General features: G+C 41.0%; 2 protein-coding genes across 3 annotated transcripts in view; both read left to right on the plus strand.

Moving 5' to 3' along the window:
- PRPS2 (phosphoribosyl pyrophosphate synthetase 2) overlaps positions 1 to 3548 on the plus strand; it is a 32445-nt gene extending 28897 nt beyond the window's left edge. The window contains exon 8 of the mRNA XM_082447269.1: positions 3384 to 3548. The gene's annotated coding sequence lies outside the window, so the exon portion shown is untranslated. The remainder of the gene's footprint in view (positions 1 to 3383) is intronic.
- Positions 3549 to 3646: 98 nt separating this feature from the next.
- Positions 3647 to 21620, plus strand: part of TLR7 (toll like receptor 7) — a 39447-nt gene continuing 21473 nt past the window's right edge. The window contains exon 1 of one of the 2 annotated variants that reach the window (XM_082446960.1): positions 3647 to 5094. In XM_082446960.1, the coding sequence (XP_082303086.1) occupies positions 5080 to 5094 (15 nt within the window). In that variant the 5' untranslated portion in view covers positions 3647 to 5079. Of the gene's footprint in view, positions 5095 to 16244; positions 21425 to 21620 lie in introns of those variants that run through there. The other variant, XM_082446961.1, reaches the window with a different exon arrangement.

Consider the following 21620-nt stretch of genomic DNA (forward strand, 5'->3'; position numbering starts at 1 on the left):
GGTCTGTGAGCACTTGACCTTCAGTGTCTGAGGATGCATGATTCTCTGATTTTCCCTATGCAGAGAGTGTTAAATCTACTATCTTCTTGCCTCGAAGCTAAGACTGACCATGAGTTACAGAAAAATTGTGAGGACTTAGACCGAACTTGTGTCACTTTGTCAAATCATCAGAGGGATTCTTTGGGGGCACATTTTAGTGTATGTTTGCTATAGAATGAACTCAGGAAGTGCCACTGACAGTATACTTGTCTGAAGAACCAAGGAAGGACCCGAAACTTCCTGAAGCCTCAGAATATCCTGTTTTTAGGACCAGGGCTGTAGAGCAGCCTCCTGAAGTATTGAAAGGGACAGACCCCTCTCGGCAGTAACTGTGCATTCATTTCCCCACTGATGGCTTTCATAGCCTTACAAAGAGCAACACTTCAATGAAGACACAATTCATGAACAGTGTCCTATGAATAAAAGGGCTCCCCTGTTGGCGCAGTGGTTAAGAATCCACCTGCCAATGCAGGGGACACGGGTTCGAGCCCTGGTCCGGGAAGATCCCACATGCCGCGGAGCCACTAAGCCCGTGCGCCACAACTACTGAGCCTGCGCTCTAGAGCCCACGAGCCACAGCTACTGAGCCCATGTGCCACAACTACTGAAGCCCACGTGCCTAGAGCCCGTGCTCCACAACAAGAGAAGCCACCGCAATGAGAAGCCCGTGCACCGTAGCGGAGTGGCCCCCGCTCGACGCAACCAAAGAAAGCCTGCGTGCAGCAATGAAGACCCAATGCAGCCAAAAATAAATAAATAAATAATTTTTTAAAAGATTAAAAAAAATAAAAGAGCACATGGAGGAAAACCATGGCACAAGAAGGCTGGTTTTTGGTGAGTCAGTAATTTCTTACTGACTTGCATTGGTGCGGCCGTAAATGCGGTCTCGACCCTTGTCATTTGGAGGTGTTTTGTTTTATGTGTGCAAGTTATAGGAACTATAATTCATCTGAGAAATACCTCTTGCTCCTCTGTCTTTTGACTCTTATGAACATTTGGGCTCAGACAGATGTCAAATGGAAGATTTGTATCTGTAGTCTTCTGGGCTGCCTTGATGATTTCTTCCACGGGCAAAGTGAAGGAGGGGGTCTCACACTCACTCACCCATTCGTTCTTTTTTTTTTTTTTTTTTACACTTTTTTTTTGAATTTTATTGTTTTTTTTTTTTTTTATACAGCAGGTTCTTATTAGGTATCTATTTTATACATATTAGTGTATATATGTCAATCCCAATCTCAGGGTAGACACTTTTTATTTATTTATTATTATTATTTTTATTTTTGGCTGTGTTGGGTCTTCGTTTCTGTGCGAGGGCTTTCTCTAGTTGCGGCAAGCGGGGGCCACTCTTCATCGCGGTGCGCGGGCCTCTCACTATCGCGGCCTCTCTTGTTGGGAGCACAGGCTCCAGACGCGCAGGCTCAGTGGTTGTGGCTCACGGGCCTAGTTGCTCCGCGGCATGTGGGATCTTCCCAGACCAGGGCTCAAACCCGTGTCCCCTGCATTAGCAGGCAGATTCTCAACCACTGCACCACCAGGGAAGCCCCACCCATTCGTTCTTGATGGAGCAGTTACTAGGAGGCCGTTGTGTTAGGATGGGGCTCTGAGGTAAATACCAGATAAATGAAATACGTGACCAAGGCTTACATGTATTAAGCCATTAGCGTTTATGTGGATTGTTTTATACACAAGCATGTGATGTAGGCAACGTGGGAGGATGATCGCCCTGCCCTTGCAGATGTGATCATTCATTCGGAGCAAGGGCAACAGTGCGAGGTTTTTGTTGTTTGTTTTTTTGTTTTGGGTTTTTTTTTTTAGTATTTTTGTTGGTGTATTTCTCTTTCAGTATTGTAAAAAAGAAAATCTACAGTCAGAATCATTTATGTCAAGTCTACCAAGACAGTCACACTCAGCATTAAAATGTAAATAGAACAAAGGAGCGCTTGTTTAAAAGGTGCATGACTACATCTCTTCCAGCTTAAAAACCTGTTTAAGATACTCTATTGATTTCATAGCCTTTTCTGGTGCGCTTCTGCTGTTAATCATTTTTTTCCTATGATTATTAGCTTCTTAAGTTTATTATTACATATTGTCCTCAGAGCCAATTTTATCTTCAATAAACGTTTCAAGGTCCCTGACGGAGGTGTTTCAGGATGGGGTTGGGGGAGGGAAGCTGGATGAAGGAGGGCGCAGCAGGCTTTCTCTGGGGCCAGACACCTCCCCTCGGGGAAAGAGCCCCTCCGCTCCTGCCCCCCTTTGCCCCTCTGGCCATTTTCTTTTGCCTCATAGGATAATTTCTTTCTTTTTTTGGGGGGGGGGGGAATTGCACATATTTATTATTTATTAAAAATTTTTATTGGATTATAGTTGATTTACAATGTTGTGTTAGTTTCAGGTGTACAGCAAAGTGACTCAGTTATACAAATACACAGATCCACTCTTTATTTATTTATTTATTTATTTATTTATTTATTTATTTATGGCTGTGTGGGGTCTTCGTTTCTGTGCGAGGGCTTTCTCTAGTTGCGGCAAGTGGGGGCCACTCTTCATCGTGGTGCGCGGGCCTCTCCCCATCGCGGCCTCTCTTGTTGTGGAGCACAGGCTCCAGACACGTAGGCTCAGTAGTTGTGGCACACGGGCTTAGTCGCTCCGTGGCATGTGGGATCTTCCCGGACCAGGGCTCGAACCCGTGTCCCCTGCATTGGCAGGCAGATTCTCAACCACTGCGCCACCAGGGAAGCCCCAGATCCACTCTTTTTGATTCTTTTCCCATATAGGCCATTACAGAGTACTGAGAAGAGTTCCCTGTGCTATACATTAGGTCCTTATTAATTATCTATTTTATATGTAATAGTGTGTATATCAGGATAATTTATTTCAGGGTTTCTCAAGCTCAGCACCATTGGCATTTTGCACTAGATAATTCCTTGTCGTGGGGCCGTCCTGTGCATCGTGGGGTGTTCAGCAGCATCCTGGGCTTCTACTCTGTAGATGTCAGTAGTAGCCCGCCGCCTCTTCCCTGGGGGCCAAGACACACACACTTGTGACAACCCAAAAAATGTCTCCAGATACTGCCAAATATTCCCTGGGGGCAAAAATCGCCCCTCGTTGAGAACCATTGATTTATTTTAACCAGGACCTTCTTCCTTAATCCTCTTCCTGACGTTCAGGTCAGAATTCCAGAGGAGATCCATCCTGGCCCTTGGTCCACTCTCAAGTAGAAAAGCATTTTAGAACGAAGTGGATAAGACAGTGGCAATCATAAGTCACTTTAAAAACGTAAACACCAGTGTTTGCTACGACATGAAATTTTACACCAAAATAATTGCATTATCCTTTTGATGCAGGGCTTCAAACACCGATCCCTACGTCTGCCATGAATTGGGGTGAGATCCCTACTGCACAGCTGTGGAACTGTTGCTAAGGCGGAACCCGCTTTTAAAAAAACACAGCAAAGAAGTATGTGCAGCATATTATCATGTGTGAAATAAAAAGGGATATATGTTTGAAAAGCATAATTCTGACTTTGGGAAGAATAGAGGCCCCTCAAGAAGGAAATGGGAGACATCACCCTATATATAAAAAATAGGGTTGGGATGGGAAAAGACAAGGCCACACAAGTTTGTGGAATCTATCATTCTTTTGGCTTGTTAGCTATCAAACTGAGTTGTTCTGGTCAAAAACAGAAATATGCCTGACACGAAAGCCACTTATTTTATGATCCATCCATATGCCTGACACGTTTTTTGTTTGAATCAAGAAACTGATTAAGGTAATCTTCAAAGAGGTGACTGAATTTTAGTCTGACTTCAACGGTGACATCCAGAGAGCAGAGATTCCCGTGCGCCTTGCAGGTGGTGGGTATCCTGGCCCTTCCGTGATTGAACTCTCATAAGATGGCCAGAGTCTAACGTGGTCAAACCGTAGAGCAACTCACCTCTCTTGTCAAATGTCGTGGAATTGATAAGATTTCGGAGTTAGATGGAACATTTGAGACTCATTTTACAGGTGAAACTAAGGCCCAAAGAGACGAAGTGACCGGCTCAGTTAAGGTCACACTGTTCCTTAGAAGAAACGCTGTGGCTGGTAAATGGGCCTCTTGCTTCTGCCACTGGAGGTGTTTGCTCTAGCCCAGGTGTTTCCTCCAACATTCTGATCACTATCTCACGAGGGTGAAGGAGTTTATCATTAAGCCTCAGGGCAGTGAGAGAAAGCACAAAATATGGTGCGGTAACTTCCATCAACCTGGAATGCTTGCTTCTGCAGATTTGGTTGTTCGCTTTCCTTCTTCCAAAAAAAGGTCTCTCGTTGCACTCACGGCATTTGCCTGGTCCTTCTTCATAGTCATGCTAACGTGGGGAGATTTAAAATAACAACCCTGGGTCATGGGTGTTTTTAAGGTGACGGTAATTTTGTAGGGCAGCGGTTCTCAAAGTGTGGTCCTGGGCTAGCGGCATTGCCAGGGAACTTAGGAGAAATGCAAATTCTCGGGCCCCACCCCAGACCTATTGGGTCAGAAACTCTGGGTGTAGGGGTGTGGCAGGCACGGGGTTTGATACACTGAAGTTTGAGAACTACACTGTAAGGCTAAGTCCTCTAGTTTAGTAGTTGGCAAACTTGGTTGCATATGGGGCCACCTAAGGAGCTTTTTAAAATATTGCTGAAAATGAGATTAATTTAAAAAAATGTATAACTGTGTGGTGATGGATGTTAACTAGACTTATAGTGGTGATCATTTGGCGACATATACAGGTATTGAATCATTATGTTGTACACCTGAAACTAATAAATTCTATATGTCAATTACACCTCCGTTAAAGAAAATGAAATTGATGCCTGGGCCTTGCCCCCCAGAGATTCTGACTTAATTGGCCTGTGGAGCAACCAGGTATCAGGTTTATTAAAGACCCTCGATGACGTGATGCCACTGTGCAGCCAAGCTTGAACCATCCCTGATGGCTGAGTCCGTGCTGCGCGCCGAGCGCACGCGCCACCCCACCCCCACGCATCGCACAGGGGACGATCCTTTCCTTCTTGAAGAAGATGGTTCTGACTCTAGTAAGTTACAATCAATTTAATTACACTTAATTGTAATTCTTGTATTCAGCTGAAAAGTTATGCCTACTCTGCGGACATTTGGAGAGAATAGCAGCTTTCAGTTTATCTGAAGATTCAAATGTACCTAGATTAGAGATTTCTGATATTTGTTTTCACTTACCCAAAAACTATAATTGCCAGGCACTTAGTAACTTGGAACATTTGAGTTGTTTCTAATGCTTTGGTTTTATGGACAGAAAAAGACAATGTTTATTTTCTAGAAACACAAAGTATAAGATTCCATTGGTGAAAATAGAGTTATTACCAAAAAAAATGTTAAAATTAACAATACTTAATCATTTGTAATAATGGGTTCAACACACACTCCTTAATGTCTAAGGAATTTCCAGTGATTTTATTAATATGGGAATCTCCTTTAAAAAAGTGTTTTTAGGAGGGAAGCTGGAACCAAGAGAAAAATAATAGAAGCAGTTTTATTTAACACCGTATTTTTCAACACCGTCGATCAGTTAAACAACCGCAACAAAAAGTCAATTAAATCAAGGAGTCTATTTTTTTTTATTGAAGTGTAGTTGATTTACAATGTTGTGTTAGTTTCTGGTGTACAGCAAAATGGCTCAGTTTTATAGATGTGTGTGTATATGTATATATTCTTTTTCAGATTCTTTTCTATTATAGTTTATTACAAGATATTTATTACAGTTCCCTCTGCTATACAGTAGGACCTTGTTTATCTGTTTTATATAAAGTAGTGTGTATCTGTTAAACCCAAACTCCTAATTTGTCCCTCCCCCCCTTCCCCTTTGGTAACCATAAGTTTGTTTTCTATGTCTGTGACTCCATTTCTGTTTTGTAAGTTCATTTGTATCATTTTTTTTGATTCCACATATAGTTGATGTCATATGATATTTGTCTTTGTCTGACTTCACTCAGTATGATAATCTCTAGGTCCATCCTTGTTGCTGCAAATGGCATTATTTCCTTCTTTTATTTATGGCTGAGTAATATTCCACTGTATATATGTACCACATCTTCCTTATCCACTCATCTGTTGATGGGCATTTAGGTTGCTTCCATGTCTTGGCTATTGTGAATAGTGCTGCTGTGAACAACATTGGGGTGCATGTATCTTTTCAAAGTATGGTTTTCTTCAGATACATGCCCAGGAGTGTGGTTGCTAGATCATGTGGTAGTTCTATTTTTAGTTTTTTAAGGAACCTCCATGCTGTCTTCCATAGTGGCTGCACCAATTTACATTCCCACCAACAGTACAGGAGGATTCCCTTTTCTCCACACCCAAGGACTCTTATTAAAAAAGGATCTATACGTGACTTAAATATTGTATTTTAACTTGAATTATACAAATGGACTTATTTGGGGAGACAGTTCTCCACGGGTCTCTTGCAGTTCTATACATCTCATGAGCAGAGTCATTGAGAGCCTTGGTTCTGGATAATCTTTTCAAGGATGTTTATATAGCAAGCAGAAGATAGTGGATAGTTTTGGAAGACAGAGGTAGCGTCCCTGTCTGGGGCAGGTGGCAGGTTTGATTGCTGTCCGGTCTAATAATGACAGTGCCTCACTCTGGGCAAAATTCAGTGAGGTTTGCTTGCAGCCCATTACAAATGTTTGGGTTCTCTAAACTCAGGGTTCCTCAGCTGTGATGCAAACCCACTTCATGCATAGCATCCACCCAGAGCCACTCCGTGGCATTGGGGGGACAAAGGGAACCGGTACCTGCTGTGCCACAAGTGCTAAAGTCCGTTGTCCCTGACCCAGGAGTCTCTTGTATTCTATCAGCATCCAGGAACCTGTGGCAGATGAACTTGTTAGCTGGCAAGGATGGTACTATCTCAAACCTTTCACAGTGCCTGACAATTATATTCACCAATTATTTTTAGGTAGGGCCAAGACCCCTTGAGAATGGGTCCAGGATTACCTGTCTTCCACAGACCGTACCTGGAATACATTAGCTATTATTTATCTTTATTTTTTTAAAATTTTAACTGGAGTGAGAACTTAAAAACATATGCACAACAATCTGAGTACAGACTCTCCAGATATTTTCCCCTTTTTATTTATCTCACCCACATCTAACTTGATAGCTTATTTTTATTTATTTATTTATTTATTTATTTATTTTTGGCTGTGTTGGGTCTTGTTTTTTTTTTTTTTTTTTTATGGGTTTTTAAAAGTAATTTATTTATTTATTTTTTTTATTTTTCACACACACACACACACACACTGTATTTTATTTTTACAAGAGATAAATAGACTGACACCAAGCATTGTACATGGATGACCACAACAAAAGCAACAATGATTGCAATTACCAAACATGAAACACACTCATGCTATGTCATAATATTGACATTCAGTCCAGTAATCCTCCACTGTAACAGCTCCTTTACTTTGCAGTGAAAATTGATTTGTATATTCTTTGCCTCTGAGTCCTTGTGGGATTTTTTTTTTTTTTAATTCAGACAGAAAGTCACAAAAATTATACTCATCCTCATCAGTTCACTCAGTCCCATGTAATTAATTGTTTTTTTTCATCTTGATCTTTTGTTAGCACTTTTATGAGTTCATCAGTTTTTCATCAGAGTTCTGAAAATGCTTATTCATTCAGTTCAGCAGTACAGTCAGTTACCAGAAACCTGTACTTGTCAGAGTCTTTTCCATGAATTTCTTGAAGATGAAACCCTTTTATAGGAACATATTTGCAAAGTCATCAGAGTACACCCAGAACTGTCTGTAAATGACAAAAGACTTAAAAATGACCACGGTAAAAGATTTGATGAAAGTTCATAATAATGCAGTTGACAAGAAAATTAGTTATTTCTGAGATATACATTTTAAAGTAATAACTAGGATTATTACTTATAACATTATACCAGAACATATAAGATTTTTAGAAATTTCATGTAATGTCTGAAACATTTATATTAACATATTTCCATACATATTTCCATACAAATACAAATATAAGATTTTTAGAAATTTCATGTAATGTCTGAAACATTTATATTAACATATTTCCATACATATTTCCATACAAATACAAATATAAGATTTTTAGAAATTTCATGTAATGTCTGAAACATTTATATTAACATATTTCCATACAAATAACCCAATGAAAGTTTAGTATTAGTTGTTTTGTTTGTTTTTTTATACTGCAGGTTCTTATTAGGCATCAATTTTATACACATCAGTGTATACATGTCAATCCCAATCGCCCAATTCAGCACACCACCATCCCCACCCCACCGCAGTTTTCCCCCCTTGGTGTCCATATGTCCATTCTCTACATCTGTGTCTCAACTTCTGCCCTGCAAACCGGCTCATCTGTACCATTTTTCTAGGTTCCACATACATGTGTTAATATACGATATTTGTTTTTCTCTTTCTGACTTACTTCACTCTGTATGACAGTCTCTAGATCCATCCACGTCTCAACAAATGACTCCATTTCGTTCCTTTTTATGGCTGAGTAATATTCCATTGTATATATGTACCACATCTTCTTTATCCATTCGTCTGTTGATGGGCATTTAGGTTGCTTCCATGACCTGGCTATTGTAAATAGTGCTGCAATGAACATTCGGGTGCATGTGTCTTTTTGAATTACGGTTTTCTCTGGGTATATGCCCAGTAGTGGGATTGCTGGGTCATATGGTAATTCTATTTTTAGTTTTTTAAGGAACCTCCATATTGTTCTCCATAGTGGCTGTATCAATTTACATTCCCACCAACAGTGCAAGAGGGTTCCCTTTTCTCCACACCCTCTCCAGCATTTGTTGTTTGTAGATTTTCTGATGATGCCCATTCTAACAGGAGTGAGGTGATACCTCATTGTAGTTTTGATTTGCATTTCTCTAATAATTAGTGATGTTGAGCAGCTTTTCATGTGCTTCGTGGCCATCTGTATGTCTTCTTTGGAGAAATGTCTATTTAGGTCTTCTGCCCATTTTTGGATTGGGGTGTTTGTTTCTGTGATATTGAGCTGAATGAGCTGTTTATGTATTTTGGAGATTAATCCTTTGTCTGTTGATTCATTTGCAAATATTTTCTCCCATTCTGAGGGTTGTCTTTTCGTCTTGTTTATGGTTTCCTTTGCTGTGCAAAAGCTTTGAAGTTTCATTAGGTCCCATTTGTTTATTTTTGTTTTTATTTCCATTACTCTAGGAAGAGGATCAAAAAAGATCTTGCTGTGATTTATGTCAAAGAGTGCTCTTCCTATGTTTTCCTCTAAGAGTTTTATAGTGTCCAGTCTTATATTTAGGTCTCTAATCCATTTTGAGTTTATTTTTGTGTACGGTGTTAGGGAGTATTCTAATTTCATTCTTTTACATGTAGCTGTCCAGTTTTCCCAGCACCACTTATTGAAGAGACTGTCTTTTCTCCATTGTATATCTTTGCCTCCTTTGTCATAGATTAGTTGACCATAGGTGTGTGGGTTAATCTCTGGGCTTTCTATCTTGTTCCATTGATCTATGTTTCTGTTTTTGTGCCAGTACCATATTGTCTTGATTACTGTAGCTTTGTAGTATAGTCTGAAGCCAGGGAGTCTGATTCCTCCAGGTCCGTTTTTCTCCCTCAAGACGGCTTTGGCTATTCGGGGTCTCTGGTGTCTCCATACAAATTTTAAGATGATTTGTTCTAGTTCTGTAAAAAATGCCATTGGTAATTTGATAGGGATTGCATTGAATCTGTAGATTGCTTTGGGTAGTATACTCATTTTCACAATGTTGATTCTTCCAATCCAAGAACATGGTATATCTCTCCATCTGTTGGTATCATCTTTAATTTCTTTCATCAGTGTCTTATAGTTTTCTGCATACAGGTCTTTTGTCTCCCTAGGTAGGTTTATTCCTAGGTATTTTATTCTTTTTGTTGCAATGGTAAATGGGAGTGTTTCCATAATTTCTCTTTCAGATTTTTCATCATTAGTGTATAGGAATGCAAGAGATTTCTGTGCATTAATTTTGTATCCTGCAACTTTACCATATTCATTAATTAGCTCTAGCAGTTTTCTGGTGGCAGTTTTAGGATTCTCTATGTATAGTATCATCTCATCCGCAAAGAGTGACAGTTTTACTTCCTCTTTTCCAATTTGTATTCCTTTTATTTCTCTTTCTTCTCTGATTGCCGTGGCTAGGACTTGCAGAACTATGTTGAATAATAGTGGTGAGAGTGGACATCCTTGTCTCGTTCCTGATCTTAGAGGAAATGCTTTCAGTTTTTCACCATTGAGAATGATGTTTGCTGTGGGTTTGTCATATATGGCCTTTATTATGTTGAGGTAGGTTCCCTCTATGCCCACTTTCTGGAGAGTTTTTATCAGAAATGGGTGTTGAATTTTGTCAAAAGCTTTTTCTGCATCTATTGAGATGATCATATGGTTTTTATTCTTCATTTTGTTAATATGGTGTATCACATTGATTGATTTGCGTATATTGAAGAATCCTTGCATCCCTGGGATAAATCCCACTTGATCGTGGTGTATGATCCTTTTAATGTGTTGTTGGATTCTGTTTGCTAGTATTTTGTTGAGGATTTTTGCATCTATATTCATCAGTGATATTGGTCTGTAATTTTCTTTTTTTGTAGTGTCTTTGTCTGGTTTTGGTATCAGGGTGATGGTGGCCTCATAGAATGAGTTTGGGAGTGTTCCTTCCTCTGCAATTTTTGGGAAGAGTTTGAGAAGGATGGGTGTTAGCTCTTCTCTAAATGTTTGATAGAATTCACCTGTGAAGCCATCTGGTCCTGGACTTTTGTTTGTTGGAAGATTTTTAATCAGTTTCAATTTCATTACTTGTGATTGGTCTGTTCATATTTTCTGTTTCTTCCTGATTCAGTCTTGGAAGGTTATACCTTTCTAAGAATTTGTCCATTCCTTCCAGCTTGTCCATTTTATTGGCATAAAGTTGCTTGTAGTAGTCTCTTAGGATGCTTTGTATTTCTGCGGTGTCTGTTGTAACTTCTCCTTTTTCATTTCTGATTTTATTGATTTGAGTCCTCTCCCTCTTTTTCTTGATGAGTCTGGCTAATGGCTTATCAATTTTGTTTATCTTCTCAAAGAACCAACTTTTAGTTTTATTGATCTTTGCTATTGTTTTCTTTGTTTCTATCTCATTTATTTCTGCTCTGATCTTTATGATTTCTTTCCTTCTGCTAACTTTGGGTTTTGTTTGTTCTTCTTTCTCTAGTTTCTTTAGGTGGAAGGTTAGATTGTTTACTTGAGATTTTTCTTGTTTCTTTAGGTAGGCTTGTATAGCTATAAACTTCCCTCTTAGAACTGCTTTTGCTGCATCCCATAGGTTTTGGGTTGTCGTGTTTTCATTGTCATTTGTTTCTAGGTATTTTTTGATTTCCTCTCTGATTTCTTCAGTGATCTCTTGGTTATTTAGTAACATATTGTTTAGCCTCCATGTGTTTGTCTTTTTTACGTTTTTTTCCCTGTAATTCATTTCTAATCTCATAGCGTTGTGGTCAGAAAAGATGCTTGGTATGATTTCAATTTTCTTAAATTTACTGAGGCTTGATTTGTGACCCAAGATGTGATCTATCCTGGAGAATGTCCCATGAGCACTTGAGAAGAACGTGTAATCTGCTGTTTTTGGATGGAATGTCCTATAAATATCAATTAAATCTATCTGGTCTATTGTGTCATTTAAAGCTTCTGTTTCCTTATTTATTTTCATTTTGGATGATCTGTCCATTGGTGTAAGTGAAGTGTTAAAGTCCCCCACTATTATTGTGTTACTGTCGATTTCCTCTTTTATAGCTGTTAGCAGTTGCCTTATGTATTGAGGTGCTCCTATGTTGGGTGCATATATATTTATAATTGTTATATCTTCTTCTTGGATTGATCCCTGGATCATTATGTAGTGTCCTTCCTTGTCTCTTGTAACATTCTTTATTTTAAAGTCTATTTTATCTGATATGAGTATAGCTATTCCAGCTTTCTTTTGATTTCCATTTGCATGGAATATGTTTTTCCATCCCCTCACTTTCAGTCTGTATGTGTCCCTAGGTCTAAAGTGGGTCTCTTGTAGACAGCATATATATGGGTCTTGTTTTTGTATCCATTCAGCCAGTCTATGTCTTTTGGTTGGGGCGTTTAATCCATTCACGTTTAAGGTAATTATCGATATGTATGTTCCTATGACCATTTTCTTAATTGTTTTGGGTTTGTTTTTGTAGGTCCTTTTCTTCTCTTGTGTTTCCCACTTAGAGAAGTTCCTTTAGCATTTGTTGTAGAGCTGGTTTGGTGGTGCTGAATTCTCTTAGCTTTTGTTTGTCTGTAAAGCTTTTGATTTCTCCATCAAATCTAAATGAGATCCTTGCCGGGTAGAGTAATCTTGGTTGTAGGTTCTTCCCTTTCATCACTTTAAGTATATCATGCCACTCCCTTCTGGCTTGCAGAGTTTCTGCTGAGAAATCAGCTGTTAACCTTATGGGAGTTCCCTTGTATGTTATTTGTCGTTTTTCCCTTGCTGCTTTCAATAATTTTTCTTTGTCTTTAATTTTTGCCACTTTGATTACTATGTGTCTCGGCGTGTTTCTCCTTGGGTTTATTCTGTATGGGACTCTCTGCGCTTCCTGGACTTGGGTGGCTATTTCCTTTCCCATGTTAGGGAAGTTTTCGACTATAATCTCTTCAAATATTTTCTCTGGTCCTTTCTCTCTCTCTTCTCCTTCTGGGACCCCTATAATGCAAATGTTGTTGCGTTTAATGTTGTCCCAGAGGTCTCTTAGGCTGTCTTCATTTCTTTTCATTCTTTTTTCTTTAGTCTGTTCCGCAGCAGTGAATTCCACCATTCTGTCTTCCAGGTCACTTATCCGTTCTTCTGCCTCAGTTATTCTGCTATTGATTCCTTCTAGTGTAGTTTTCATTTCAGTTATTGTATTGGTCATCTCTGTTTGTTTGTTCTTTAATTCTTCTAGGTCTTTGTTAATCATTTCTTGCATCTTCTCAATCTTTGCCTCCATTCTTATTCCGAGGTCCTGGATCATCTTCACTATCATTATTCTGAATTCTTTTTCTGGAAGGTTGCCTATCTCCACTTCATTTAGTTGTTTTTCTGGGGTTTTTTCTTGTTCCTTCATCTGGTACATAGCCCTGTGCCTTTTCATCTTCTCTATCTTTCTGTAAATATGGTTTTTGGTCCACAGGCTGCAGGATTGTAGTTTTTCTTGCTTCTGCTGTCTGCCCTCTGGTGGTTGAGGCTATCTAAGAGGCTTGATGGGAGGCTCTGGTGGTGGGTAGAGCTGACTGTTGCTGTGGCGGTCAGAGCTCAGTAAAACCTTAATCCACTTGACTGTTGATGGGTGGGGCTGGGTTCCCTCCCTGTTGCTGTGGCGGTCAGAGCTCAGTAAAACCTTAATCCACTTGACTGTTGATGGGTGGGGCTGGGTTCCCTCCCTGTTGGTTGTTTTGCCTGAGGCAACCCAACACTGGAGCCTACCCGTGCTCTTTGGTGGGGTTAATGGCAGACTCTGGGAGGGCTCACGCCAAGTAGAACTTCCCAGAACCTCGGCTGCCAGTGTCCTTATCCCCACGGTGAAACAGAGCCACCACTCGCCTCTGCAGGAGACCCCCCAACACCAGCAGGTAGGTCTGGTTCAGTCTCCCCCAGGGTCACTGCTCCTTCCCCTGGGTCCCGATGCACACATTACTTTGTGTGTGCCCTCCAAGAGTGGGGTCTCTGTTTCCCCCAGTCCTGTCAAAGTCCTGCAATCAATTCTCACTAGGCTTCAAAGTCTGATTCTCTAGGAATTCCTCCTCCCGTAGCCGGACCCCCAGGTTGGGAAGCCTGACGTGGGGCTCAGAACCTTCACTCCAGTGGGTGGACTTCTGTGGTATAAGTGTTCGCCAGTCTGTGAGTCACCCACCCAGCAGTTATGGGATTTGATTTTACTCCGATTGCACCCCTCCTACCGTCTCACTGTGGCTTCTCCTCTGTCCTTGGACGTGGGGTATCCTCCTTGGTGAAGTCCAGGGTCTTCCTGTCAATGATTGTCCAGCAGCCAGTTTTGATTCTGGTGCTCTCGCAAGAGGGAGTGAGAGCACGTCCTTCTACTCCGCCATCTTGGTTAATCTCCAAAAGTGGGGTCTTGTTTTTGTATCCATTCAGCAAGCTTATGTCTTTTGGTTGGAGCATTTAATCCATTCACGTTTGAAGTAATTATCGATATGTACGTTCCTGTTACCATTTTCTTAATTGTTTGGGGTTTGTTTTTGTAGGTCTTTTTCTTCTCTTGTGTTTCCCACTTAGAGAAGTTCCTTTAGCATTTGTTGTAGAGCTGGTTTGGTGGTGCTGAATTCTCTTAGCTTTTGCTTGTCTGTAAAGCTTTTGATTTCTCCATCGAATCTGAATGAGATCCTTGCCGGGTAGAGTAATCTTGGTTGTAGGTTCTTCCCTTTCATCACTTTAAGTATATCTTGCCACTCCCTTCTGGCTTGTAGAGTTTCTGCTGAGAAATCAGCTGTTAACCTTATGGGAGTTCCCTTGTATGTTATTTGTCATTTTTCCCTTGTTGCTTTCAATAATTTTTCTTTGTCTTTAATTTTTGCCAATTTGATTACCATGTGTCTCGGCGTGTTTCTCCTTGGGTTTATCCTGTATGGGACTCGCTGCACTTCCTGGACTTGGGTGGCTATTTCCTTTCCCATGTTAGGGAAATTTTCGACTATAATCTCTTCAAATATTTTCTCTGGTCCTTTCTCTCTGTCTTCTCCTTCTGGGACCCCTATAATGCGAATGTTGTTGCGTTTAATGTTGTCCCAGAGGTCTCTTAGGCTGTCTTCATTTCTTTTCATTCTTTTTTCTTTAGTCTGTTCCGCAGCAGTGAATTCCACCATTCTGTCTTCCAGGTCACTTATCCGTTCTTCTGCCTCATTTATTCTGCTATTGATTCCTTCTAGTATAGTTTTCATTTCAGTTATTGTATTGGTCATCTCTGTTTGTTTGTTCTTTAATTCTTCTAGGTCTTTGTGAAACATTTCTTGCATCTTCTCGATCTTTGCCTCCATTCTTATTCCGAGGTCCTGGATCATCTTCACTATCATTATTCTGAATTCTTTTTCTGGAAGGTTGCCTATCTCCACTTCATTTAGTTGTTTTTCTGGGGTTTTATCTTGTTCCTTCATCTGGTACATAGCCCTCTGCCTTTTCATCTTGTCTGTCTTTCTGTGAATGTGGTTTTTGTTCCACAGGCTGCAGGATTGTAGTTCTTCTTGCTTCTGCTGTCTTCCCTTTCTCATTCAGTATTCTAATACATGACTTTTAGAGGCTGCATAGTATTCTAAAGTAAAATGTTTTGAATCCAGTATCCTTCAAAGAATCTGAAACAACAGATGTTGCCTTAAATACATATCTCTTTACCTTTCTCTTGTATATATCACAAGTGGTAGACCATCACTTTGGTGGTTCTGAATGAACCATGCTTCCCAATATTCACGTTCTTGCGGAGTGCCTTTCCTTATTGACTCTGGGCTTGGCCAATAAGTAGGACATTAGCAAGGCTGATGCAAACAAGGCTTAGTAGTGCTTGCACACTGGGGCTTATCTGTATTGAAATGCTCACTCTTAGGATCTAATCACCATGAAAAGAAGCCCACTCTAGCCACATGGAAAGAAAAAGAGCAAGAAGTCACAGCCTCCCAACCATCCCCACCGCGGCACCAGACAGGTGAACAAAGCCGTCTGACTGCAACCTCATGGAAGACCCCAATTGAGACAAACAGAACAGCCCAGCAGAGCCCCAGCCAAATGACAGAATGGTGAACAAACATAACGGTTGCTGTTTTAAGCCGATACATTTTGGAGTGGTTTGTTACACAGCAATAAATCATTGAAACATGATAACTTTTAATATGAACAGTTACCTCAAATATGGAAAATAAGCTCAAAAAGGACTTTTTGTTATTATCTGGTTGAATTGCTGAGGTCCTGGCTGATTAGATGACTTTCAGAAAGAACATGGGCAGTGGAGTCAAAAAAAACATGAATTGCAACCCGGTTTTGCATATTAGATATATGACTTCTTAGAGTATCAGCTTCCTCGGGGGCAAACCCGGTTTTAACAGTAACTACCTCGGGACTTCCCTGGTGGCGCAGTGGTTAACAATCCACCTGCCAATGCAGGAGACGCAGGTTCGTTTCATCCCTGGTCTGGGAAGATCCCACATGCCGCGGAGTAACTAAGCCTGTGCGCCACAGCTACTGAGCCTGCGCTCTAGAGCCTGTGCACCACAACTACTGAGCCCGCGTGCCACAACTACTGAAGCCCGCGCACCGAGAGTCTGTGCTCCGCAACAAGAGAAGCCACTGCAATGAGAAGCCCATGCACCACAACGAAGAGTAGCCCCTGCTCGCCACAAGTGGAGAAAGCCCGCGTGCAGCAGTGAAGACCCAGTGCAGAAATAAATAAATAGGTAGATAGATAAATAAATAACTAAAAACAATAGACACCTCACAGGTGTTTTATTCTTAGGCTTTGCGAGTGATGGAGCTTCTAACTCAATGGCGTGATAAACATGAAGGAATGTACGGGTGTGAGGTCACATTTTTATTACAAAGCCATGTCTCTCGTATCCCAAGCAATTGTTCTTGCCACTATACCTCAGTCCTAATGAATCCACTTATGAGTCTACGAAAACCAAGTGGCAAGAGGGATTATCTTTGATGCCCACCTGGCAAAACTGCTTCTGATTTTCCAAGGCAGCAGGCAGAGCTGCTTAGCGACCATTACCTCCATAAATAACCTTTTCTCTTTTTAACTAAGTCATCCACTCCATTATTTGCATCAGGGCCTTTTTTCAAAGCATCTGACCCTTTGGACTCATCTGGTAAACTCTAATGTTTATGTGGGACCAGCCCTCAACACGAAAGAAGGTTTTTTTTAATATGAATTTGCATATCCTGTCAAGGACTTTTTCAGAACACTTTCATTTCAAGGTAAAATGAAACTTACAGGACTAAGCAGAGAAGTGCTTCACATTTCAGTTTAAAGGGGGGGGTAATAAAGATGTTAAAAAAAATAAAATAGAAATTTTAAAAAATTTAAAAAAGGGGGGAATGAAACAAAAGACAAGGTTAATTATGACACTGGGGCTTTACAATGCTAAAAATATACTATATGCGAAGGAGCTATGGAGGCTGTGTTCTATTTCCGCGTGTCCTTTACAAAGAGCAGGCTCATGGTATCTGCAAATTTCTTTTTTTTATTAGTTTTTATTGGGGTTTTATTAGTTTTATCGTTGCTTTACAATGTTGTGTTAGTTTGAAAATTTCTAGTAAAGAGTTTTATTTGAAAAACGTTCATGGTTGTATCTAACTGAAAGGGTTAACATTTCAGCCTTGTTATAAAAATACTATGATGCTTGTCATTAAAGTTCTCTCTCCTTTTCCTCAAGCCAACCCTGACTTTCAGCATGCAAGAGTGGAAACAGCCAACAGAAATTGGGGAAGCAGTGGGGTCCTGTTTGTATTCACATGCTCGCCCAAATAGAGAAACGTTAAGACGTTATACTTCCCCATGCTGGGAACACAGCATTAGCTGGACTAGAGCAATTTATTTAAGGGATTTATTTAGGTTCCCAGCAGCTTTAGGAGAGTATGTATGATGCTAAGTTTCCACTCAACCCCTTTGATGTCTATGTCAGAGTCAGATGGCAGCACTGGGGCTCAAACCTGGGGTTTCTGTACCCAGCTGTATACTTGTTCACCCACCACTCTGGATGCCACTTAAGCCTGGACTTCCTTTTAATTTCAGAAACTTAATCTTAGGAGTCCTTCAATGTTTAATTCCCTAGATTAAAATATGACACTAAACTAGGACTGCCAGATAAAATACAGGATACCCAATTAAATTTGAACTTCAGACAAACAACAAAGAATCTTCTAATATTGGCATGTCTCAACTTCCTAAATTTACCAACCCTCTACTAAACCTTAACTCCCCACCAAGGGCCCTTTCCATCTTCTTTGTTTCCATCTAAAAGGAAAAAAAGAAATGCGGTGAGACTTAGAAAACCGAGTATGAGGTATCCCAGCCAATGAGAGGCCTGTCCTCCCAAGATGAATAGAAGCACTCTATCCTCTTCATCCAGTCATTTCTCTTGAGCTAACTAACCTGGGGGGTCCTGGGCCCACGACGTCACCCAGATGCGGGTAGCTCACGGGGGCCACGACTAGCTCTTCTTCTCAAAACTGACCTAAGTGATCAAATTCTTCTTATTTTCATGATCACTTTCGTTTTTATCATCATGAAGAATGATTTTTAAATACCAACTCTGGACGAGATACTGGGGACAGTGCATCCTTAACTCAAGGGGTCTGCAATATCACTGGGGACCTAGCAGATAGAATCAAAGATAAATAACAATACAAGAAAGCATAATCGTATCATAATCTCTCGGGAGCTTACCATATAAAACCTGGGTGTGCCTTTACTGATCACACAGCCTCATGCCTCACTTTATAGATGAGTAAGCAGATTTATTTTTATGTAGTCAAATTTTTTGATGTTTTCTTTCAGACTCTGGGGTCGTTGCTGTTGGTGTTCGTTTGTTGTTGTTGTCATACTTAGAATGACTTTCTCACTTCAAGATTATAAAAATATTTATCTGTGGTTTCTTCCAGTACTTTTAATGTTCAATGTCTTACATTTAAATTTTTGAGCCATTTGAAATTAATTTTGATGTAAGAAACAAGGTAAGACTACAGCTTAATTTTTTTCTAAACTTTAAGCCAGTTGCCCAACTTTATCTTAATAATTCCTTTTGCCATTGATGTGACTTTAATGTCCCATATGTGCTTTTTTTAAAACTTAATTAATTAATTTTTATTTTTGGCTGCCTTGGGTCTTTGTTGCTGCCCGCGGGCCATCTGTCTAGTTGCGGCAAGCAGGGGCTACTCTTAGTTGTGGTGCGCGGGCTTCTCATTGCGGTGGCTTCTCTTGTTGCAGAGCACGGGCTCTAGGCGTGCGGGCTTCAGTAGTTGTGGCACGTGGGCTCAGTAGTTGTGGCACACGGGCTCTAGGCGCTCGGGCTTCAGTAGTTGTGGCTCCCGGGCTCTAGAGCGCAGGCTCAGTAGTTGTGGTGCACGGGCTTAGTTGCTCCGCGGCATGTGGGATCTTCTCGGACCACGGCTCGAACCCATGTCCCCTGCATTGGCAGGTGGATTCTTAACCACTGCGCCACCAGGGAGGTCCCTCCCATGTGTGCTTTTACTTAACTTTGCTATCTCCTCCTTTTCACTGACGTACTGGCACTATGCCATTGTAGGCAATGCAGCGTTTATGATGCATTTATAGATCGAGAAGAGAAATCCTCCCCTTATTACTTTTTCATTCAGAAGTTACCTGACTATTCTCACCAGGGGTCTTAACCCAGTCAGATCCAATGCCTCATTTTTATGAGAGATATCTGGTCACGTACCCTTTACTATCCAGAGGAGATGACATTTATGGATAACATAACCCTAATCTTTGTGATAAATGAAAAATGCCCAGCTGTGACCTCTAGCCCTAATAACCATCTCTTTCTCTTCATCTGTTTACATCTTCTTTGCATCTTCCAGGGTCCTGACAGAAAACAAGTGGCACACTCAGAGTCCGAAATTGATGAGTTTTGCAAAGTGACTATTCATGACAGTGTGGACAGGATTTAGGGAAATCCCCAACCGTGGTGCAGCGTTTCAAGGGTTGAGTCTTCACAACCCCAGGCTTAAAGTGGCAAGGCGGAGGAACAGTTAGTGGAATTCGGGAAGAGTGGCCATGAGGGGAGCGTCCCCTGACAAGAGCATCGTTGCAGGGTGGCAGCCAGCCCACAGCATTGGAGAGGGAGGGAGCCCAGGGGTGAATACTCTGACCTTTCTCCCCATTGGCCAGACCCAACCGGAAGTCTGCCAGCTAGTGATGGAGTTTGTACAGCTCAGCCTCTTGGGACACAGAGCCGGGTGGGAAGGCATGGAGAGTGGATTTGAGGGGCAAATGCATAGCCAGCAGCCTACTAGGTAAGGCATCGTTGTACCCTGCCCGTCTACCACCTGCTTCATTCCCAAGCGTTTCACGTCAGTTTTCTTCCCAAGTATTTCGTATTTTTGTTGCTGTTTTGCGTGGAATCTCTTCTATTATCCATCTGGATTAGTTATTGTTTATATATGAGAAAGCTATTGATTTTTACATATTGTTTGCGTGGCAAAGTGGTTTGCTAAGAGGGCATTTGATTTTTGCTTGTGTGACTATCACTTACATGGTATGTGACCTGAGGAAAGTCCAGTATCTTTTCTGCATTAATTCCATTATTTGTTTAAAAAAGAAAGGATAATAAGATATTTACTTCATTTTTTTAGTATTTGATGAGATCGTACATATTAGGCAGTTAAAACAGTGTCTGGTTCATAATAAACTCTCAGTAAAGATCACTTATTATTGTATCTAATAGGTTTTCAGCTGATCTGGGGCACTATTGACTTTTCAATTCAGTAGATTAACCCTGATGGCTGATGGCTGTCAGCTGTGTTTCTTGTGGCACACTTGGCAATTTTCAAATTCTCTCCGGGGCGACTAGGCGGACTAAAGACCTTTAAACGTAAATACTGATATTTTGACTCTACCTCCAAAAGGCGCCAATAATCAGTTCAGAAGGGAGCGATTCTCCCGGGAAGCCCACTTTGAGAAGCAGGTTTTACATGACCCTGGACTGCGAGTGCAGCTGCCCTCGTTTCATTGAAGCGAGGGAACCAACTGGAAGCTCTGCCCCTGCTTAGAAACCAGAGTCCCTTTCAGCTGGGCCTAAGACAGAATGAGGGAAATTTAGACGTGTCTCTAAGATACTTGTGGAACAGTGGTTCTCAATCTGGGGCACTTCTGCCCCCCAGGGGATATTTTGCAATGTCTGGAGATATCTGTGATTGTCAAGGGGCAGTGCTACTGGCGTCTAGTGGGTTCAAGTCAGGGGTGCTGCTAAACATCTTATGATGCCACAAAGAATTATCTCACCAAAAATGGCAGTAGTGCTGAGGTGCAGAAACTCCTAGAAAAAAGGAGATGGATCAACCAGGTTGCTTGGACTTAGACATGACATTGCCCCGATTGTGGTGGTAGAAATAAGAGGAACCTGCTGCTTCTGCAGACCTCATGCCTGCGATGGCTTAAATAGTCACGCTCCTCCCCCCAACCCCCTAATCTTGTCTTTGCACTTGGAAACTCCACGGCTGGCAGCCTGGAGTCTCTGTGACTCTAGGTTTCCTGCAGCCTATCTCTTCACTTCAGAAGACTCCAGACCTCGAATCACTCCATGCAGCCAAGAAAGGTATTTTCAACACTGGGACAAACTCAGATCATTTAAATAACTAGATCTATGAGCCATTCTTAGAGAGAGGGGAGGGGAGGAAGAGGGAACCCAAATCATATGCAAAAGAAAAATTTCTTTTAGAATCTAATGAGTTTTGGTAGTCTCAAATGTCATTTCTTCGAAGATAAAGTCAGACTTTTGAATAATGTTAGAA

This window comes from Balaenoptera physalus (genome assembly GCF_965194825.1).
Source record: "Balaenoptera physalus genome assembly, chromosome: X".
In the NCBI taxonomy this organism is placed as follows: domain Eukaryota; kingdom Metazoa; phylum Chordata; class Mammalia; order Artiodactyla; family Balaenopteridae; genus Balaenoptera; species Balaenoptera physalus.